At 41.3% G+C, this 20,233-nt stretch overlaps 2 protein-coding genes across 2 annotated transcripts; one reads left to right on the top strand and one right to left on the bottom strand.

Moving 5' to 3' along the window:
- The first annotated feature begins 39 nt into the window (after positions 1-39).
- Positions 40-19,895, top strand: LOC144643436 (DNA topoisomerase 2-binding protein 1-like). The gene is given in 15 exon segments (XM_078502689.1): positions 40-1,362; positions 1,365-1,694; positions 2,940-3,218; positions 4,761-5,008; positions 5,865-6,048; positions 6,992-7,662; positions 8,530-8,691; positions 9,704-9,901; positions 10,377-10,643; positions 14,336-14,482; positions 14,846-15,070; positions 15,581-15,972; positions 16,882-17,077; positions 17,915-18,098; positions 18,546-19,895. Coding segments are annotated over 15 exon segments (4,788 nt in total). The 5' UTR covers positions 40-296; the 3' UTR covers positions 18,785-19,895.
- Positions 11,433-13,416, bottom strand: LOC144643439 (uncharacterized). The gene is made up of 2 exons (XM_078502694.1): positions 12,226-13,416; positions 11,433-12,141 (listed from the first exon to the last, which is right to left on the bottom strand). Exons 1-2 carry the CDS (start codon positions 13,216-13,218, stop codon positions 11,986-11,988), a joined length of 1,149 nt encoding a protein of 382 aa, XP_078358820.1. The 5' UTR covers positions 13,219-13,416; the 3' UTR covers positions 11,433-11,985.
- Positions 19,896-20,233: the final 338 nt, after the last annotated feature.

The raw sequence follows: 20,233 nt of genomic DNA, 5'->3' as shown, positions 1-20,233 counted from the left end.
ATGCACCTTCGTACATGTTGCGCATGCGTAGTTTTTTCCCGCCAAAAAAAATCAGGTTTTGTTTTACGGAACGTTTTCAGAAATTTTACGGTTTCAAACGTTCTCTTTCGGCAAAAGGCTATGTCAGTAAACTGTAATTTGGTGAATTACACGATTAAAGCAAACAAAATGGTCTCGATTTAATCGCCCTGGACCGAAAATATCGGGTTTTTCGAATTCGGTGGAATCCAAGATGGCGGATGGAAAATTAAAGTGCTGACATCTTGTCAATTTCATCATCGGGTCGGGATTTGGAAATGGAAAGCGACGATGAGCCAATTCTTAGGTTTGTAAGCGTTGACAAATCGACGGAGAAACATCTCCAACGAGCATCAGAAGCCAGCAAGGAATACGAATTTGACAGTGAATGGATCTCTGCCAGCGAATTGGGTAATCTGGATTTGAACGCTCGGCGATCCGTGTTTGTTTTGGAAAATTTCGAAGGAGAGAGCTTTGAGTATTTGAAGGAAAACAAATGTAGGATTGTTGGACCACAATGTATATTATCCTGTTTGCAAACAAAGACCTCGTTGCCAGATGTACAATACCCGGTTTATTCTGTTGCCATGCGAGGCACTGCAGTGAGCTGTACAAGTGTTCCCAGGCAAGAAAGAGACAGACTTTATGAGCTTATACAGCTCATGGGAGGCATTGTAATGAAAGACTTTACCAGTTCAGTGACTCATCTTGTTGCTGGGGAAGTCGGCTCCAAGAAATACAAAGTTGCATGTAGTTTTAATAAACCGACTTTATTACCAGAATGGGTTTATAAGTGCTGGGAGCTTTGTCATGACAAGCATATCTGTGCAACAGATGAAGAGTTCATGGAGTACACTTGCCCAATATTCAAGGGCATTACACTTTGTGTGACAGGTATTGAGGCTGATAAAAGAAAAGAAATCAAGAAGCTTGTCACGCAACATGGTGGAACATACTCGGGTGAACTCAACATGAACACTTGTACTCATCTACTTGTCGATACTCCCACAGGACAAAAATATGAATTTGCAAGGAGGTGGAATCTTCACTGTGTTTGCACACAGTGGTTGTATGACTCAATCCAGTCTGGTTTTTGTCTGGATGAATCAAACTATTACACATTACCTGATGACGATAACAACAGTTCCCAGGCAGGAACAAGATTGTCACGCAGCTTGACGAAAGGCAGCAGCGCTAGTGCAGCTTCTTCCAAAAGTAGCACAGATAAGAAAATTTCTAAGAAAGCTGAACAAGCAGCATATAAAAGTGCACAGAAACATGGTGACAAAGATCTTATGTCTAGTTCTGGAAGGAAAAACTTGTCCAATCAATCCAGAAATTTTGATATGTTTCCAGACTGGGAGAAACTCGGATGTGTGATCATGAAAGCTCTGACTTCGATGTGACAATTCAGCCAGGAAATATGTTTCTAGATGGTTGCAAGATTTACTTGAGTGGATTCAATGGACCAAAACTGGAGAAGTTAAGAAAGATTATTAACTCTGGAGGAGGGACGCGATTTAACCAGATCAATGAGATTGTGTCTCATGTTATTGTTGGAGATAAAGTCGATTCAGACATTGAACTGTTAAGGAATTGTGAATTCCAAGTGTTTGTTGTGGGTGTTCAGTGGATTTTGGATTCTGCACGAGAAGGAAAAAAGCTACCAGAAGAAAGTGAGTACACCACTGTACGCTTTAATCTTATCTACATTAAAGTCACATAGAGGATAATACATGGGTGTGCGGAGATATGAAATTTATCTTCGAGTATGAGTGAGATATCGGTTTTGAACATGAGAAGATAAATTTCGTATCTCCAAGCAGCCATGTATTATTCTGTTTATTATATAAACCTACTATTTACGATGTTTTTGAAGGATTTTCAAAAGATTTCCGTCCACTTTTCAAAATTTTCAAAATGTTGTCCGAAAGTTGTACGAATTTTTCCAAACATTTTCCGAACTTTTCTGAAAATTCCCGAAGATTTCCGAAGTTTGCAGAGGAAGATCCGATGATGTTTTCTCATCGAGCATTGAAACATGGAAACTCTTCGAGCTGACTGGTCAAAAATGATATCACACGTGTGGATATCATTTTTATCCACATATGTGTGATACCATTTTTCTCGATTTGCTACCACTCGCTATACCACTGCAGTTTATATAATAAAATGCAGTTCATACTTGGATTTATTATACGAAGGACTTTATACACAGCTGAAAGAGCCTGTAACTAAAATCAGTGAATCATGTCTTAGTTATTTCAAAACATGGATAAAATTAGACTATCCCCTAGGCCCTGGTTGTTCAAAGGATGGATAGCGCTATCCACTGGATAAATCAGTATCCCAGTGCATAGCATACGTGTAGTATGTTTTGTCAACACGTATCCACTGGATAGCGATTTATTGATCAACCTGAGCCAGATCAATCACTATCTAGTAGATAGTGAAGTTTGTTTTGTAAACACTTATCTACTGGACAGCAAGTTATCCAGTGGATATCTCTATGATCATAGACAATGCCCAGCCAGTTCTTTGCACTCCATTAACTAGTCATCAAATTGGCAAGCTGCTCAGGAAATTTGGTTGCCCATTTTTTTTTTCACTCACCATGGCAACCAAAATGGTTGCAGGTTTGAGCACTATACTACCATATGTTTCTTATGATCATATTAGTAGTAATATGGCCCTTAAGTCTTTCCTGTACATGTACATGCGCAAACCTTGATCCATGGTGACAATGCCTAGGGCGTATATTTCCCAGTATACAGTTCCGTATGGCTGATTAATAAGATATTAACAAACACACATTGTGATCTCTATCATTTCTAAAGACAATGATCTAACTTTTTCACACAAAATAATGAACTTGTACATTGAACATGTATTGTACTGTAAACTGTTACTCTCTTTTGCAGATTATCTCTGTTCAGATCTCATTAACAAGGAGGAGCTTTCTACTTCATGCAAGGAAAATGAAGATCCCGATGAAACAGTTTTGAAAGCACCAAAAAACATGGCTGTTCCTCAACCGAACCTGTCAGATAATAATAAAAACACAAAGAACACCAAGCCTGAGAATGATGCCTTTGAAGATGATGATGATGTTTTCCAGCAGTACATGCCACAGAATGTAGACACTGCCAGTACAGCTGCATCCATACCACCAAAGACAAATACCAGTGAACAGAAACAAGGTAGAGTATAATATACCTGATTGAAGAAACGTTGACCAGTAAAAAGCCTAAACGATAAAGGATGCGACCCAAATGTTTACTGGGAAATCAGAAAAAGTAATCGTCGTCTGTGACAGAATGAACATTATCCAACGACAGGTTGCATAAATCATGCTCTTAAGATCACAAAGGAAATATTGCCTTGATTATAAATGAATGGGATATTACTAAGTTTAACGATGCTGACTACCCATAACCCCATTCGGTCTTATCGTTCATGGTTTGAGCTTTCCATGGGTCAACGTTTCTTCAATCAGGTATATACAATGTACTTACATATAAGTCACTCAATTAAGTTACTGATACCATTAACAGGGCACACGTGTATGCATGTGTTGCAGGGTTGTCAAAATAAGCTGGCAACTGGCGCATTTCACCGGCTATTTGGAAAAACTACGTCGGCCATTGGAATATAAGGTGGACAGTTCTGAGTTTGTTATCAAGTTCGGAGTGTTTTGTAGCCCCCCCCCCCCCCCCCCTACTTTTGAATGGAAGCTGCTATTCAAAAACCCACTGACAACCCTGATGTTGTGGTTGAAACTTATCTTCGGTTAAAATATTTTTAGACCAGTTTAATTTTCATTTCCTTTGTTTCAAATAAAGATAATGAACATGAGACAAAAAAAATAACATTTTAAACCAGAAATAAATTAAAACCATAACACATGCATTTTGAAGAATTTTTGAATACAGAGGTTGATCCAAAGCCAATGATCAAACTCCAGGTTTGTGGAAATAATAATGCCCCCACTCCCCTACCCCAACCCTCTGAACAAATGTTGTCTCCCTCAGTGGTAAGTTAGTGTTACTTGGTTACTATGTAACAAGTAACAGTAATGTGCAAGTACCGGTACTGTTATACACCAGGGTTCAAGACTACATGTAACTTTTTAACTTACTGGTTTATTAGCTAGTGACATGTCAGATTTTACTAGCCAAAAGTAATTTTTCACTAGTCAGGTAAATTGATTTCTGTGCAGAACTATTGACTAGTTCACATTTTTCACTGCCAAAACCTAAATTTTAGTTGTCTTTGGCTAGTTGGCTACCGTAAGTCTCAAGCCCTGTACACTGTTTGTCATAAGCTGTATGACATATTACTTTTATTAGTAATTAGTGAATTAATGGCCATTACATAAAATTGAGGGGGCATTATACCTGAATTTGAATGAAATTTTTAAGAGGTTTAAAGAAGGGATTAAAGAAAGAAAAACAAATTGAAACACAACCAGAGAATTGACCCCCACGCAAGAGCAATCTAGGCTGTCAGGCAACTGTCTGGTATCCATTTACCAATTTTTTACTAAAAATTTCTGATTTTAAACCTAAGTTGAGCTATAAAAAAATGACATTTGGGTATTATTCCCCCTTAATGCACCATGAGATTAAAAGTTAAAATAAAAATAGCTCTTCTCTTGAATGCACGTGGATATCAAAAGAAATGAAAAAGTAGTCACTATAGATTATTTAAACTTAAAATAATTACAGTTATTGTTTGATTAGAAAATCCTAGCACCAGTGCTGACCCTGATGCAACACTTGATGAAGAAGTTGAAGATGAACCTGAACACGATGGCTTACTATCACAGAAGTGTTTTACAATCGCTGGCTTTGCTAAAGAGCATGTGGCGCACCTTTGGCAACTAATAGAAAGTAATGGAGGAAAGCCTGTTGCCAAGGCACAAACTGCTGACTATGCAATTTTGCCAATGAATACGATTCCGGAAGAGAAGTTACAAGCAAAGCAAATGGTAAGTGCCTATTTGTTCAAATTAAATACAGTCAAAACCTCCATACATACAGACATCAAAGGGACAGAGAAGAGTGCCCATGTTATGAAGGTGTCCATATTACAGAGAAAGGTTCCAGCGGAAATGTAGCAGAGTAGTATCACTGCAGACAATTTTTTCACTGACTATCCCCACTTAAAATTGGTAATAACCACACACAGCTTAGTCTTGTCAAACCACAATACTGCAGGTTAAAATAAAAATTACTGCAAAACCACATCACTGCAAACCCTTACGACTTCCTTTGTAAGAAGAGGTTTGAATGAAACTAGAGTCAAATGTGTTGTAATGTGATCAGTTAGGAGTTATGCATTGTACACTGTGTATATATAGTAAAATGTGAGTCTGCCCATCCAGGCAAAACCCCTTACCAAAATGGAGACTAATGGGATGATCAGCATGGAAAACAGCTTGTCTAAGACCAATGGAGTTATCAGGGGACTTGAAATCCAGTTAAGCTCATGCTTACTTGTAGCTTGCTCTCCAAATGGTCATCAGCTATAAGCTAATGCAAATTGCAACAAGTACATTGCTGTGCACAATTATTACAATTATTGTCTCTTTACTTAGTTGAAAGAACAAGTGCAAGTTCATAGTGCATGCTGGTCTCTGCGACCAGATGGACACCACAGTTTTTATTCAAAAGTTTCGTAAGCAATTGATGGCATCATGATCTACCATTACAACTTTCAGGGTACTGTGCATGTCCTCTCCAATGTTCATGCTATTTTTTATTGGATAATATAAATCAAAAAACTTTTTGAGCGATACAACATTTATGTCTTGTAACATGTTTATTGCTTCTGTCTCATTATAGGTAACATTTTGCTGGTTGGAACAGAGTTTAGAATGTGGCCATCTTCTTGAACCAGATGACAGCTTTCTCTTCAAACCATTCAGTATCCCAACAGCAAGTCGACCTCTCAAGGGATGTGTATTGTCAATCAGCCAGTTTACAGGGGTGGAGAGAGATCACATGTATCAGCTGGCTGAGCTTCTAGGTGGGTCAAGCTAATTTTTAAATCGATATTTGAGTATGCTACTCAGTTCTTTTTGTAGCTCTCACCCAGCTGAGCTCTCTTCCATGAATAAATTGCAAAACAGTCTGCGTTTTAGCTTAGTGGCCCATCAGGCCGGAGCTTATCCCAGTTCCTGTAGCATGAAGCAACTGGGGTATTGCTACTCCCCCTGGATGGGATGCTTGTCCATCATAAGGTTATCCCCAACAGTAAATTCACTGGCACCCATTTATGAGGCCTTCCAAGGGGGGTAGCCGTGTCACAATGTCGCATGTTTCTGAGAACCCATGTCGCCTAGCTAACAGCGGCAAATGTCGCTGTCGTTTTTTACCCCATTGTTTTGCTGTCGCTTCGTGTCGCTGTCGCATTTCAATGCTGTAATGATGTCGCTTTTAAAATGTTCCATGTCGCCAGTTTTCAGGCTCATGTCGCTTGTCGCTTTTACCCCTTGGAAGGCCTCATTTATAATTCTAGTTGGAGGGAGGCACTATGAGAGTAAAGTGTCTTGCCCTAGAACACAATGCCATGCCCAAGCCAGTGCACAAACCCTGACTACTCGTTCTGGAGTCCAGGGCACTAACCATTAGGCCACTTTGCAATACGATGGAACCCCATTAATCTGGTCACCAGTAGGCGGCATGAATCTGGCCATATTAACAGGGTGGCAGTTTTCAAAAGGTTCTTTAATGCAAAGTCAAATCACTGGCCTAGCTTTTCTTGAGGCCAAAATAAAGTGACTGTAATAACAAGGTGGCTGTATTAATGGGTGGCACGGTTTCCCTTTCCCTTTCCCTTTGAAATCAATACAAATAAAAAAAGAAGACAACCCTATTTTAATATGTTTTTTTTTTTTTTTTTCAAAAAAGTGACAAATTACAATCTACTTATTTAAATGAACTAATTTTGATGTTGTGTTATTTTCCAGGTGCCCATTGTCAAGAGTACTTTGTTCGCAAGGCAAGCAATAACTATCAGGCTAGCACACATCTCCTGTGCCGAGATCCAGATGGAAACAAATACAAAGCAGCAGTGAAGTGGAATATTCCAGTGGTGAGTAGAGAGTGGCTGTTTGCATGTGCGGCAAATGGTACCTTGGTTTCTATCGACAAGTATCCAGTTGACAAAAGCAAAATAATTGAAATGGATAACATTGAGGATGGTCCATTAGGGAACCCAACAACAGACAAGTTGAGTACCAAAGAAGATGCTCAGGAAGTAAATGTGAGAACTGTACAGGAAGAAATCCCTATGGAAACAAGCGATGCTACATCTGCCATGCAAGTTGAAAATGTTAACAAGGTGACTGGCAGTCAAGGGAGTGCACAGAAGCAACCAGTCAGGAGGCCGTCCATTTACAATCGTCCTTTCAGACCATCGTTTGACTTGACAGATGTGATGGAAGAGTTGGCATCACCTGCGTGTCACAGTCTTAGAAGGAGAAAGAGTCGTGCCAGTAGAAACAGCTTTCCTCTAGATGACTTCTTTGCAGAGAACATCAAGCAGACTCTCCAAAAGATTGGGACTGTTGCCCCTCCCACAGGAGAAGGTGGGGATGAAGATGGTGACAATGATGTAACTATTGATGATAAACACAAGGTACATGTAAGAGAGGTACAGTCCTTTGTCATAGGATAACAACAGAGGAACCCCAATATAACAAACCCCTTTTTGGGGGAGGTGCGTGTCCTAATGGCTAGCGTGCCAGCTCCGGAGCAGACGTTCCTGGTCGCCCTGGCCACTGTGTTATTTCTTGGCAAGACACTTTACTCTCATAGTGTCTCTCTCCACCCAGGTGTATAAATTGGTAGTGGCGAAATAAAGCTGGGGAGGCTACCCTGCATCCCATCCAGGGGGATTAATATTCCTAGCTGCTTAATACTATCGAAACCGGGATGCTCCTACCAGCAGTATGCGCACTTGCTCAAGGCTGCCCTTTTTTATAAGAAATGATCTGGTATAATTTGCATATTAATTTTCATGAGCGGCATCGGAATATATGAGATGGTAGATAGCCAACAAAGCACGTAGCACCGATTCGGCTTTAACTATCTCAATCCAACAAGTGCGAGTAGAATAAGTTAACCACTCCCTCACTGTTCTTGCTGATGCATACACCTACATTGTACATATTTGTAGTCCATTGTATATGAGCTCATAATTAACATTGTACCATGGCCTGCAAACCAATCAAAACTCAGGAATCGCAATATTCCATGGCTAGGTTTTAAAATACAAATTATATTCTTCAGCCCAGTGAAAGTTACAAATAGTAAAATGCTTGCAAACAGGATTTGGACCCATATGATGAACCTTCAGTCCATTGGCACTTCATTTTGGGCCTAAAGTGTCTTTGAAACTTTCGTGAAATGCCCACCAGGTCATAAAACAAGAAATGACTTACAGCCTGTTCTTTTTTCTTTTTTTCCTTGATGCCTTACACACTGATGTGCTATCTTTCTGTAGCAACAGGAAGGGTCTCCTCAAAAAGGAATCCTTGCTGGTATTATTTTATCTGTGAGTAAAAAGTTGGCTCAACAGCAAACAGAACTGTTCACTTTGGCGTCGTCTCTTGGTGCTGATTATCGCTGGCTTTATGATGATTCCTGTACTCATCTTATTCACCAGGTAGAGAGAGAGAGAGTAACATTTTTCTGTAGGCTATTCTTGATTTATATTTTAGCTAGACTTTGTTAGAAATGTAAGAGTAAATTTGTTATTTCCTTTAAAGTCGCTAAATCCCTTTATGTGCAAAAAAATCTAACCCCACCCAGTTTGCATTTCCTACCCAATGCAGTCATCTCATTCCCAATGTATTTGGTGCACCTTAGTAATAGTTGGAGATAAGCTGGAGCTCACAGAAAGTGTAAGCCAGCTGAATCTCGGCAAATCCATGTTCAGCTCATCAAGGGAAAGAAAAACCTTAGAATTGAAGGCATCAAAAACTGAAATAGCTAGTTTAAAACCATACTAGCAAAGGTTGTAAAGATTTAAGGGAAAACTACTTTTTATTGCCAGTGACAGAAGTTGTTTGTATCTTGGCTTACCCACATTTTCCTGTGCTTGCTATTAAGCAGTACATACACAATGTAGTACCTGAGTGTGCATATGCTTTGCTTTGTGTTATTATTGGTTCATTAGATCATTAATTTTAGCTTTATGGCAGGTCAGCGTGGCCTAGTGGTCGGGACTGGACTTCTAATCGGGAGTTACCAGGTTCAACTCCACCTCTCTGCCCTAGCTGGACTTGTCTTGACCGGCCACATTCAACTCCTCCACACTTTGAAATAGCCACCTGGTCAGTCTCCATGCCAGTTCGGGTTTTTAACAAGTTTATGTTCGAGTTGCATGATTATTGTTGATTTATTTACAGTGATCTAAGATTAGCACTGACTGTGCTAAATACATTAACACTAGAACTAAAGGGATTTACTTTTGTTATTTTTATTTTATTTATTTATTTTGCATTTTGCATTGTTTTGCCGACATAAATACTTTAGTTTTGAGCCCTTTATGTCAATCATTATTTTGACAATACAATAACATTTGTACTAAATCCTTTTGAAATTTTCCAAACAAAAAATATATTATTATTTATAGTCGACTAAAGAGACACTAATGATTATTGTGATGCTAACAGGGCTCAACCAATGACAAAACTAAGGAATACATCCAAGCAAAGGATCGTGGCATTCACATTGTATCTCCACACTGGTTGTACATCTGTCAAGAGAAAAACCAAAGAGTTGACGAGACCATGTATCCACACACCTTCAATCCTAAACTGAGTCTCCCAGTGGTAACAACAGGTAGAAGAGTAACAAGATCATCCAAAGCAGTGAGTACCATGCATCAACATGTAAAGTGTAGCTTAACTTATACTTGCCTGTTCATGTGCATGAGGCACTGTGGCTTAATGATTAGCATATTGGACTCCACATCTAGTAACCTATGTTCAAGGCCTGGGTTTTCCCCCTGATGTGTATAGAAACTGGGATATGTTTTTTCTAATGACCTATGTATCGTGGAACTGTTGCAAGAATCATTAGCTACAATACAGTAGAATCACGATTTTTTGAACCTCCAGGGAAAACGAAAATTGCTTCGAAAAACAAGAGTGGTTCGAGGAAATCAGAGGTAAAAGAGACTGAAGTACTTTACAAGGGAAACAAAAATTGGTTCAAGAAATAGGAAATTTAGGAATAGGAAACTGTGGACTCGAGAAATCTGGATTCAACTATAGCTTTGTTTTGAACTTCTCTGAATCCTGCTAGAAACATAAGTGATGGTGTCCCATTTATTGAAATCTTTAGGCAACAATGGAACAGGAGATGTCGCCTCAAAAGAAAGGAAAGTCACCTACAGCGAAAATGAGTGGCTCTGGTGAACAAAACAGCTCCGAAAAGCCAAGTAAGACAAGCGATGGGTCAGTTGAGTTAGCTGAACAGGGTGTGGCAGATGATATCACAGAAGACGTACAAGTGCAACAGGATCCTCAGATGGGACCAGGGACGTTAGAGTCACTAGAAGCCAGGGAGGATTTCAAACGACAACTGGAGGCAATTATGGATGCTACCAAGGTACCGAAGTATTTTTTTTTCTTTTCTTTTCTTTTCTTCTTTTTTTGTTTTTTGTTTTTCCGTTTTGCTACTCCAAGCGGTGGTATCCCGTTTTGCGCTGGTGTTCAGTTCTCAGATTGTGATTTTTTTCTGCATTTTAACAGTCAAAGAAGATAGGAGAACATAGAGGGAGTGAACAGCCTATACTTGCTCTTCACTTTTATACTCTTTGAGTGTTAGCTGGAAGATTCTTTTCTGATGAATTAAGATCTTGATTCTATAACATGATGAAAACTAACCAGACCAGCAATTTGAACATGAGTACGAGATACCGGTACGCTCACATAAATAAAGAAAGCTGTGCTTAAATTGCAATATCGTTCTTTGCTATTCAGTGCCTATCGTTATGTATTTGAGACAAAACTTCTTTCCTTAAAATCGGTGTTAGATTTTCTCAAAAAATTCTTTTAAACTCGACACTTAAAACTCAATTTTTGACACCTGAAAGTACAAACGGCTCAAGGGTAGAGTTTTGATGCAACTTTCATTCCCAGTAGCCAGGCCCCAAATTGGGCATTCACAAATGCACAAACACAGGTCAAGGTTCACAAATGATTTATTTAATAATCTCTCAACATGTGCAAACCATGATAATTATCATGTTGTTTTATTGTGTTATGAAAAATTAGCTACTGTATTTCCAGCATTTATCCCCCAGGGGAGGGATGTGCTATAAGGGGTAAGGGTTTAATAGGGGAAGGGACTTTATAACTCGGAAAGGGTGAGTTTTATTACAAGGGAGGGGATGTATTGACTTAGAAAAGGGTGGGATGTTATTACAAGGGAGGGAGGGAAGGGACATGAAAGTTCACATGGGAGGGAGGGAAGCGTAGGGAGGGAGGGAACGTAACAGAAAAATGTCTTACAAGTATACTTGCATGTATGAAGCTGGAGTTAGAAGCTGGCCTTGATAAAGGGAGGGGCTAAATACTGGAAATACAGTACCTGTAAAATTTACTTTACTTAAGGTTCAGATTGTTTTAAGGGAAGGTAGTTTCACTGCTGAGTAAACTCGTTTGAGCGTTGACAAGGAGTAACTAGAAGGAGGTAATATCGGCTGTGAGGCGTCATGACTCCTTCGTGTCATCCTTGCCCGCTGTTAAGAACTCTATTCGGTTCACATGTAGCGAAAAACCTTCCCAAAGTATTTTCCACGTTTTCAGACAAGTTTGCTTTGGATTCCTTTCAAAATTTCCAAACGTCTTTTTGTAACATGTAATTGTTCTTAAAGGTCCAGGCATGCGAAGAGAGTAGTTTTCAGTTGGGCAGATTTCCGCTGACATTGTTTTAGAATTTGCTGCAGTTATTGAGTAAAGAAGTCTTCCCACTCGTACGCCACGGTGTCGTCTTTGCCGCCCCATGATTCGTCACTGTCAGAGGCACAGTAAGCTTGATCTGCCTCCAGCTCACGAAGATCGGCAAGGACTTCCTTCTCTTCCTCCCTCAGCATATGTGCCATCTGGTGAATTAAAAAAAAAAAGAAAAGCGCCGAAAATTAACTTTAGTAGCTGGACAAATTAACCGGAGGGAATAAGCTACTTACGTTTTCTCTGACCTTCCTTGCTCGCTCCTCTCGCAGGTTTTTCAGGTGATCTCGCTGCTGTTTTTTCTCCGCCTTTTTTTGCGCAGCTTTCTCCATTTTCTGTCCGATGGCGGACTGCAGTTCTGCTTTAGCGGAGGCCTGAGCTGCAGCAATTTTGTTCCTTTTTCTTAAAGATTTGCTCCCAGATTGCTTCTTCTTAGCGATCGCCTCATTTCTGTTCTGTTCGGCGGCAGCCTGCTTAGAAGCAATTTTCTGGGCAGTAGCCTTGGAGGCAGCCTCTGCTGGGTGTGGTCTGCTGCCTGCTGCTCTGCTGGAGGCGCGGGCTCGGATGTTTTCCAGCTCTCTGAGTTTTCGCTCCTCTGCGGCCAGAAGTTTGGCATTCACTTGCTTTGTTGATGTCCTTGGCTGGCTCTCCAACTTGCGAAGGCGCCGTGGAACCCGAGCGGAAGGCCGAACTGTTGGCCTTTGCCCAACAAGGACTTCAAAAGCAATGGCGTTTGAGGTTTCACCCATGAGCACTGATCGCGTGGAACTCACAGGCTGAGAAGTGATGGTAGTGGAACTTGAAGGCCCGCTTTCCATCTGAGCTTCCAAGATTTCTCTAGCACTCTGCATCGCCTTCATCTTCCGGTCACTTGATTCTATGGATCCTTGCGCTGACAGAATGGCAACCGCGCTGTCCATGGCCCTTGCCTCGGCATCTTTTTCATTTCCAGGCGACAATTCTTTAAGTCTGCCAGCTTCTCTGTCTGGGAAGCTCCCCGTCTCTGGTATGTCTTTTAAATTCCCCATAGATGCTGCTTCTGACTTCTCCTTCTTTCCCAGGTCGCTACTTGACGACTTATTTACTGGACTGGACTCGCAGATTGACGTAGTCTCCTCCGCAAGTTTTGTTTCGCCCCGAACCCGTTTCGGTTCTGTGAAAGCTGTCTCGCCCAAGGGGGCAACGCGATTACCGGATCTGTGGAACTTCGACAGAAGAGATCCACACATATCGTACAACGTAAAAACTGTTTTCTTTTTCCTCGAGAAATGTCCGTAGCACTTAGCTTGTTCAAACGAACTGTTTTAGTTGTCGTGGTTACAATTATCATGACGTTATAAAGCTCTCGGTTGTGACGAAGAGCGCGCGCAACGTTTACGAACATTCGAACAAATAATTGCAATGGAAGTTCACGCAACGGCTGGAAAAACGTTTGTTAAAATTTATTGTTAACAGTCTAAAGTTTTTTTTCGAACTACGTTAAACATGCTAAAAAGAAAACTAAAGAGAGTATGAAATGAAATTCATACTAATGCGAGGTCGCCGAAACTTTCGCAAGTGTTTCTATATCGCTGGGAACGCGGATAAAATGTTCGATATGTATTTTTTAGAAAACAGCTTTTTTATGTTTGCTTTTTACATAACCTGTTGCTTACTGTTGGTAAACTGACAATCTGATTGGCTACGTAGATACAACCTTCGTACATGTTTCAATCGATAGTCAGCCCTGGAAGCGCGCGCGCGATTTTTCGTGCATCGTTGCCGGAAGGCCCAGTGTTTTGCAAAACCGTTTCAACTTCGTCTCCCTTTGACTCGAAATTCTGTCAAAGTAATTGTTGTTGTAATTGTTTCTCGTCTACTCTCGTTTAACGTGGACTTAATACAGCTCTCGTAAGTGGCGCGCTGAATTTGAGCGTAGTTTTTCCGGGTACAATGTCGACGCCATTCCGCGCGTGCAAAGTTTAAAAGAGTTTAAACAGCTAATTTTCTTCCAAAAGCGACTTTCTCGACAATACAAGTAGCTCTTTGTTATAAAACTGTTAAAAAAAACTCCAAACGCGTTTTGTTTTGTGACAAATAATTAAGCCGCGAGGGTTAATGTATTGAAAAGATCCATGCGAATTTTAGCTTGCTTCATGACAGGCTAGAAAACGGCTTTTAGTGCTCTTGGTGGTTGAAAAGAAAGCCACAACCGATTCTATTGCAAAGTTGAGACTATCAAAACAGATAGAAATCGAGAACGAGTAGTCTGATTGTTGTGAATAACCCAGTATCTGATCTATTACACATATAAATAAAATATTGGTTACGAAATTGCAGACGACAGCTGAATGTCTTTTTCAACAGGCAAAGGGAAGGCGAAGAAGCAGGCGACATACGTCATCTACTAATTCAAGCACCGTTTCCCACAATGCATCAGGGAATACAGCTGCTGAGATGTCATTGGCTACGAGACGTACGTCATCAAGGCTGCGGTCACGTGTCGGTTCTAAGGTGGGTATAACTACCCCTCGCACTTTATTCCCACTTTTCTCGCCCCAGTTCTCCTCGTTCCTCTTTGAGGAACCCCTTCCTTACAATTGAGGGAATTTAGTGCTTGCTTTTTACATAAAAGGTGATGTAATTTAAGGTCAAAAGTGATGTAATTGTGTGCGTCATTGACAGAATGTGCTTCACCTTGGCCAATTAAAAGAAATCGAGCCCTAAAAGTAATTAAATGCATTTTGGTTGTGTTTTTTACTCCGACCAAAACGCAAAGCACACAAACACACTTTACATTCTGTTAATGAAATTTAAAATCAAACAGTCAAGTCCCAAATGAAAAGCTCTCTAAATCTTTGTTCTACTTTTTTTAAGGCTACTGAAGGTGACGATAGCAATTCATCGTCACGGGTTAAATCCCGTATGCCAATCACTGATGACAGTGAACACTCGCAAAGTGATACTATCACTTACGACGATCCCGCGGGACGAATGGAGCGTGAAAAGATCATGGCACAGCTCAAGAGAGGGTGTAGTCCCAGTCCAGACTTCCCCACAGAAGACGAGGAGGAGGAGAGGCGGCATAACAATACACACACGGTAGGTGTGCTAGACTTTGAACTCTAGTGATTAAATCTGTAGTAGATCAGAGTTGTAGACAATCATCCAAGGGGAACTTGTTAGCAGCTGCAGGGGCCCCACTGAAGCGAACAATAGTGTATGTTCAAGCCCCCTGGTTATTGGCCCATCTACCTGGAACCCAAAAAATACATCCGGTTATATAGAGCCCCTTCCCCTCCCCCCCCTCCCCCCTCCACTAAATAAGGCTAAATGTTGCTTTATTAATTTTTTAACTTTAAATCATAATTCGATCAACACTGCCGTGGCTCGTTTCGAAACGTTTTTTATTCCGCTTATAAGCCTCCCCTGCCCCCGGATGTAAGCCCTCCGTTTAAAAACCCATCTAAAACCCCTAATGAAGTTGTGTTAAGTCCAGGGATTTTACGGTGTAGTAATAAAATACATTTTGCTACATTGCGTTCTACCAGTTGCACCTACGTTCAGTCTTTTATCAGAGCTAACTTTGTGCTGTCTTTGGTCATTTTATAGGACGGGCAGACGACGGTCTCGAACGATTTTCCCGTCACTGGAGTCACGGTCATTGACAACAACAGCACAGTTGAACGTCACGTAAAAGCATTGAGCTTGACAATCAAATCCGATCCTCCTTCGCCCGTGTCCAGCTCTACACCTGCAGCCCCGCCCCTCGGCCTACAAATCAAAGACACACTAAAACCACAGCCCGTGAACCTACTGGACGGTACGGAGCTTGATCAAACGCCAGCACGTGCTTCGACCACGCCCAAGTTTCAGCTGTCGGTCATGACACCTCAGGAGAAGATAGATTACTCGGCGCTGATTGAACAGCTTGGAGGCCAAGTGTTCGACACTGTTTATTTCAATCCCGAGTGCACGCACGTGGTGGTTGGCAAACCAAACAGGTGGGTCTGGATCACGTGGTTTTGGTATCATTCACGTGTTTATCCACATTTTCGATTTTTCACGTCGTAACCTCTGTGTACTCTGGCCTTGTAGTTTAGTCGGTAGAGAAACCGGCGAAACATCAATTCCACAGGTCTTAGGTTCTTCTTACTAAGGGTAATTCTTAGTAGAAATTCAAAGGTCTAGCCGTGAAGCAGAACTGACTAGTGTACTTTTAAGTGATAACGTAGCTTCGATTCTGATACAACGCTGCAAGTCATAACTTGAGTGGATTAAGTCGTCCATTTGAAATTTGTGTAGTGGGAGGGTTGTTTCTCGAACTCATATGAAATTTAAGGATGAGGTTAATGCAAAGACAATTATATTCATGACGGTGGTTTAAATTGGCTTACATTTTTGCGACTTTTTTCCTTTTTTCCTAGAAGAGAAGTTCTCTTCTCGGTGATGAATATCTTAATGGAATAGTCTGGTGTGTGAAAGGTTACGTAAACAAATCCTTTTACAGTCTTGGTCAATCCTTTCTCTAAAAGGTCATTGTTTCACACAGCCGATTCTTCAACCAGGATTCTGTAGCTAGCTATAGCATTCATCCTCTAGAAAGACTGTTATTCCCCCAGAACGGGATGTTTTTCCATGCTATGTTAACCCTTCCTCGCAGCATCTCGTCGTCACTTTGTCAAGTTGGCCCCATGGTTGAGACAAGCACTGTGAGAGTAACATACTGAGTATCTTTGAAATTATAAGAGCAAGGGTGGACTGGACTTCTGGATTTCAGTTCCTAACCAGAACTTGACTGCATATTTTGGCCACTAGTGGCAGTGCGCTTAAACGTCTTCTTAAAACGACCTCCCCATGCTGTCCTGTAGTGTGGTATTGTTAGATAATGATTGTTTCGTTTGATCCGCTAGGAATGAGAAGTACTTGGCCGCAGTAGCTGCTGGCAAGTGGGTGCTTCACAAGTCGTACTTGGAAGCTAGTCGGGAGGCAGGCTTCTTTGTGGATGAAGCGCCTCATGAATGGGGGCAGGAAGTTCCCGGGGAACCCCACAATAAACTCGCTGCTGCAGCTCGCAGATGGAGGCTTAAGCTTCGTCAAGAAAGAGCGGTAAGGCAATGAGAGTAGATTAGTTAAGTTTTATTTGAGTGCACTGGAAATGCTAGTGCGCTAAGAAATTCCCCAGGTCGCCCGGTTGCATAAAACGCCCGTAACCTCGGTTCGTGGTGTCTCGTCTTAGTGTTGCATCATCACTGTCGTTCCTGGTCACGTGTACTCACTCGTGGTTCACCTGTCTTTTCACATTGCGGGTGTTCCTTTTCGGGCACGTGTTCGGGACCTACATGGTCCCGTATCTTCAATGTGACGACTTTCTGAGACGGAGGGAGGTTTTTGTCTTATAACTAAAATGCGCTTTGGTATCCACTGCTTACGTTTTAAAAAAACAACATAGATTTCCGACAGATGTCGAAGTAATCACGTGGTATCATCCACTCATTTCTCCTTCTGTGAAGTCAGCCCATCTCAACACATCAACTGAGTCTCAAGTGTGTCCGTCCTCTCCACGCGCTCCCCACCCGTAGTGTCCCATAGCAGATTCCTACTTAAGTGACACAGTGGACGCGGGCCCTGGTTACTAGCCCCGTGGTCATTCTCGTCCCTAGAGCCGCTTGTCCCTTTTAGCCGGAAGGAACAGCCCATCAAATGAAAAGTTGTAAAATCCCTTTGTTATACGAGAGTTTGAATGGTTAGATTTGAAACTCCCTTTGTTACAACTTAGCCAATCAAATCACGTTCCCCAGAGCCACTTGTTTCTCGTGCACAGGCTGCGTCGGCTAAGAGCGACAAACGGCTCTGGGGACGAGAATGCCCAGTGATAGACTACGAGATGTCCCTCTTTTCCCTTAATGCAAATGTGCTCTCGCTAATGTGGACATTTTACTGCAGGCTACTTCAGAAACTGGTCAAAGTGCGTATTCCTGTGGTGCATTCAGTGGTTGGGTGGTTCTCCTGTGCGTGGACAAGTCACGACAGCCGGGGTTCAAACGTTTGTTAGAATCCGGAGGAGCTAAGGTGTCAGGATCCAGACCGCCTTTCAAAAACACTCACGACTTTACGCACGCATTTCTAGGTACGTATTTTGGCCTGGTGATCAAAGTGAAAGATAGGTCTTCTTCCCTGCAAACTTTTACGCTATTTCGTTCGGCTTTTACCAAAGCTTTAAAAGCACTTGTTGAGGTTCTCTTGTCAACTGGTTCATAGCTCCCGGCGCATATTACGAATTCTGTACCATGAAGCGACTAGGAGTATTGCGATTCCCTCTGAACAGTCCATCACAGGTTACTCCCCAGCATTCTGTCTGGTTGCCCATTATACTCCCGGTTGGAGAGACACGGTGTGAGTCAAGTGTCTTGCCCAATAATGCAACACACTGACCCGGCTATCGCTCGATCCAAAGTCCAGCGCATTAAGCATTACGCATGCGTTCTTTAATTATGCTCCACCTTAGATTGACCTGTTATGAAGAGATGAAAGCCTGACACATTTCTTTAATAATTAATTTTTCATTTCTTTTCAGATTTATCCAAAACGAAAGTGGAAGCGTCTGACCTGAACTCGCTACAGAGGGATAATGTTTGGTGTTTAAAGCCAGACTACATCGCCGAGTACCTTATGCAAGATCCACCACCTCCCCCACAGAAATATTTACTTGCAGAATTAGTTACGCCAGCTGAAGCGGACAGACTAGGTTCTTGTCAGTCGAGGAAAAGAAAAGGAGATGATATTTCTGGAGTCGATAAAAGAGCGCGTGTTTAAGAAAAAAAATCAGTAGCGTTCTCATGACTCCGTTTTCCGATAGAAGGAATAGTATTGAGGTGTTCCTGGTTCGTATTGTTCGATAAAATAACGCTTTCTAGGGAACGGGTCATACTTGATTGAAATCTCGATTTAGAGCGACTCGGCTGAGCCCGCAAATATGGTTTTTCTGGTCAGTTCAGTTGCCAGGCAACATTACGTATCCTTGGGAAATCGTGTCAGTCAAGGGAATACGTACATTTTTAGGTCGTAAAAACGGTCACGGATTTAGAGCTCGGATTACTGACTTCAAGTTTGCTAAGCAGCATGGCGTGCTTTTCTGTATAACAGGAATCGGGTACTGTGAGGTTTTCAGAGTTGTTTTTATTGAAAACAGCATTGATTTGCCCAACTGCTCCGAAGAACTCTTCCAAAATAGACTTACCGAGAGCGCCTAAAACAGGACGCGTTTTCTCGGTTGTGTCGGGGTTTATGCAATGTGAGTGGCCTCGGTCACTTCCAGGACCCAGGCGTTGTGTGCGAACTACCAATGGGCAGTTTGACTACCACTATAACCTTTCGTTTATCTGTTTTTCTCACCGGGGCAAATGTAATTTTTCTTTTATGTCCTGGATGGGAAATCTAAACAATAAGGCAAGTTAAGATAGATTGTGGTGTATAGTATATAGTCCAGTGACTTCATCGTGTATACGCCCATATTCTAATGGTATTTTTTTACCCCAAGTAATGTATATATGTGTGATTGTGGACCAACACGCCACTTGTAATATAGCTTCTTGACAAAATGAAAACAAAGGTTGAGTTTGCAAATCGTGTTTTTAAAAAATACTTAATCAATAGTCGCATCTCTTACACCGACGTCACAAAGAGGTCTGTGCCATCGCACTTTTCATTCAGACTGGAAATTTGTGTCAACGCTCAACTACAGACTTCTTTATTCGAGACTTTATACTTACAGTAATCAAATGTGGTAAAATTGAAAATTCCTTACTTTTTAACTTGTTAATACATCTCTTTTATCAGTTTTTATTGTTAGAGAACTTAGAATTAAAAGTACTTTGCAAGAAATGATGTGCATTTTTGTCTTTACTTTTGTCTCTCTTGCATTCTGTCTTTACATTTAAATATTATTATTATTATTATTAAGTGGTGAAGTAAAAAGAAAATTCTTCTTATTAGAGACAGTTGATCTGCGCGGCCAAATAAAGCTCTTTTGCAGCAATGTAATTCAATGTAATTGGCTGATTTTTTGGCGAGATTTCCTGGCCCCACAAAAAAATGTTTGTTCAACGTCTAGTCCGCAAACTAGCAACATCGCGCCCTTAACATGCAGTTCTGTAGCCCAGATTTACTCAAGAACATTTGCGTGAATAGTACGTCCTCCTAAATAATAGATACCTCGCCCTGGGACAACAAAAGTTTTAATGTTCAACTGACTTTGATTTATAT

Source organism: Oculina patagonica, chromosome 2 (assembly GCF_052425735.1).
Source record: "Oculina patagonica isolate OP01 chromosome 2, crgOcupat, whole genome shotgun sequence".
Lineage (NCBI taxonomy): Eukaryota > Metazoa > Cnidaria > Anthozoa > Scleractinia > Oculinidae > Oculina > Oculina patagonica.
Note: the sequence above shows the minus strand (reverse complement) of the source record. Positions and strands in the feature narration are given on the sequence as shown.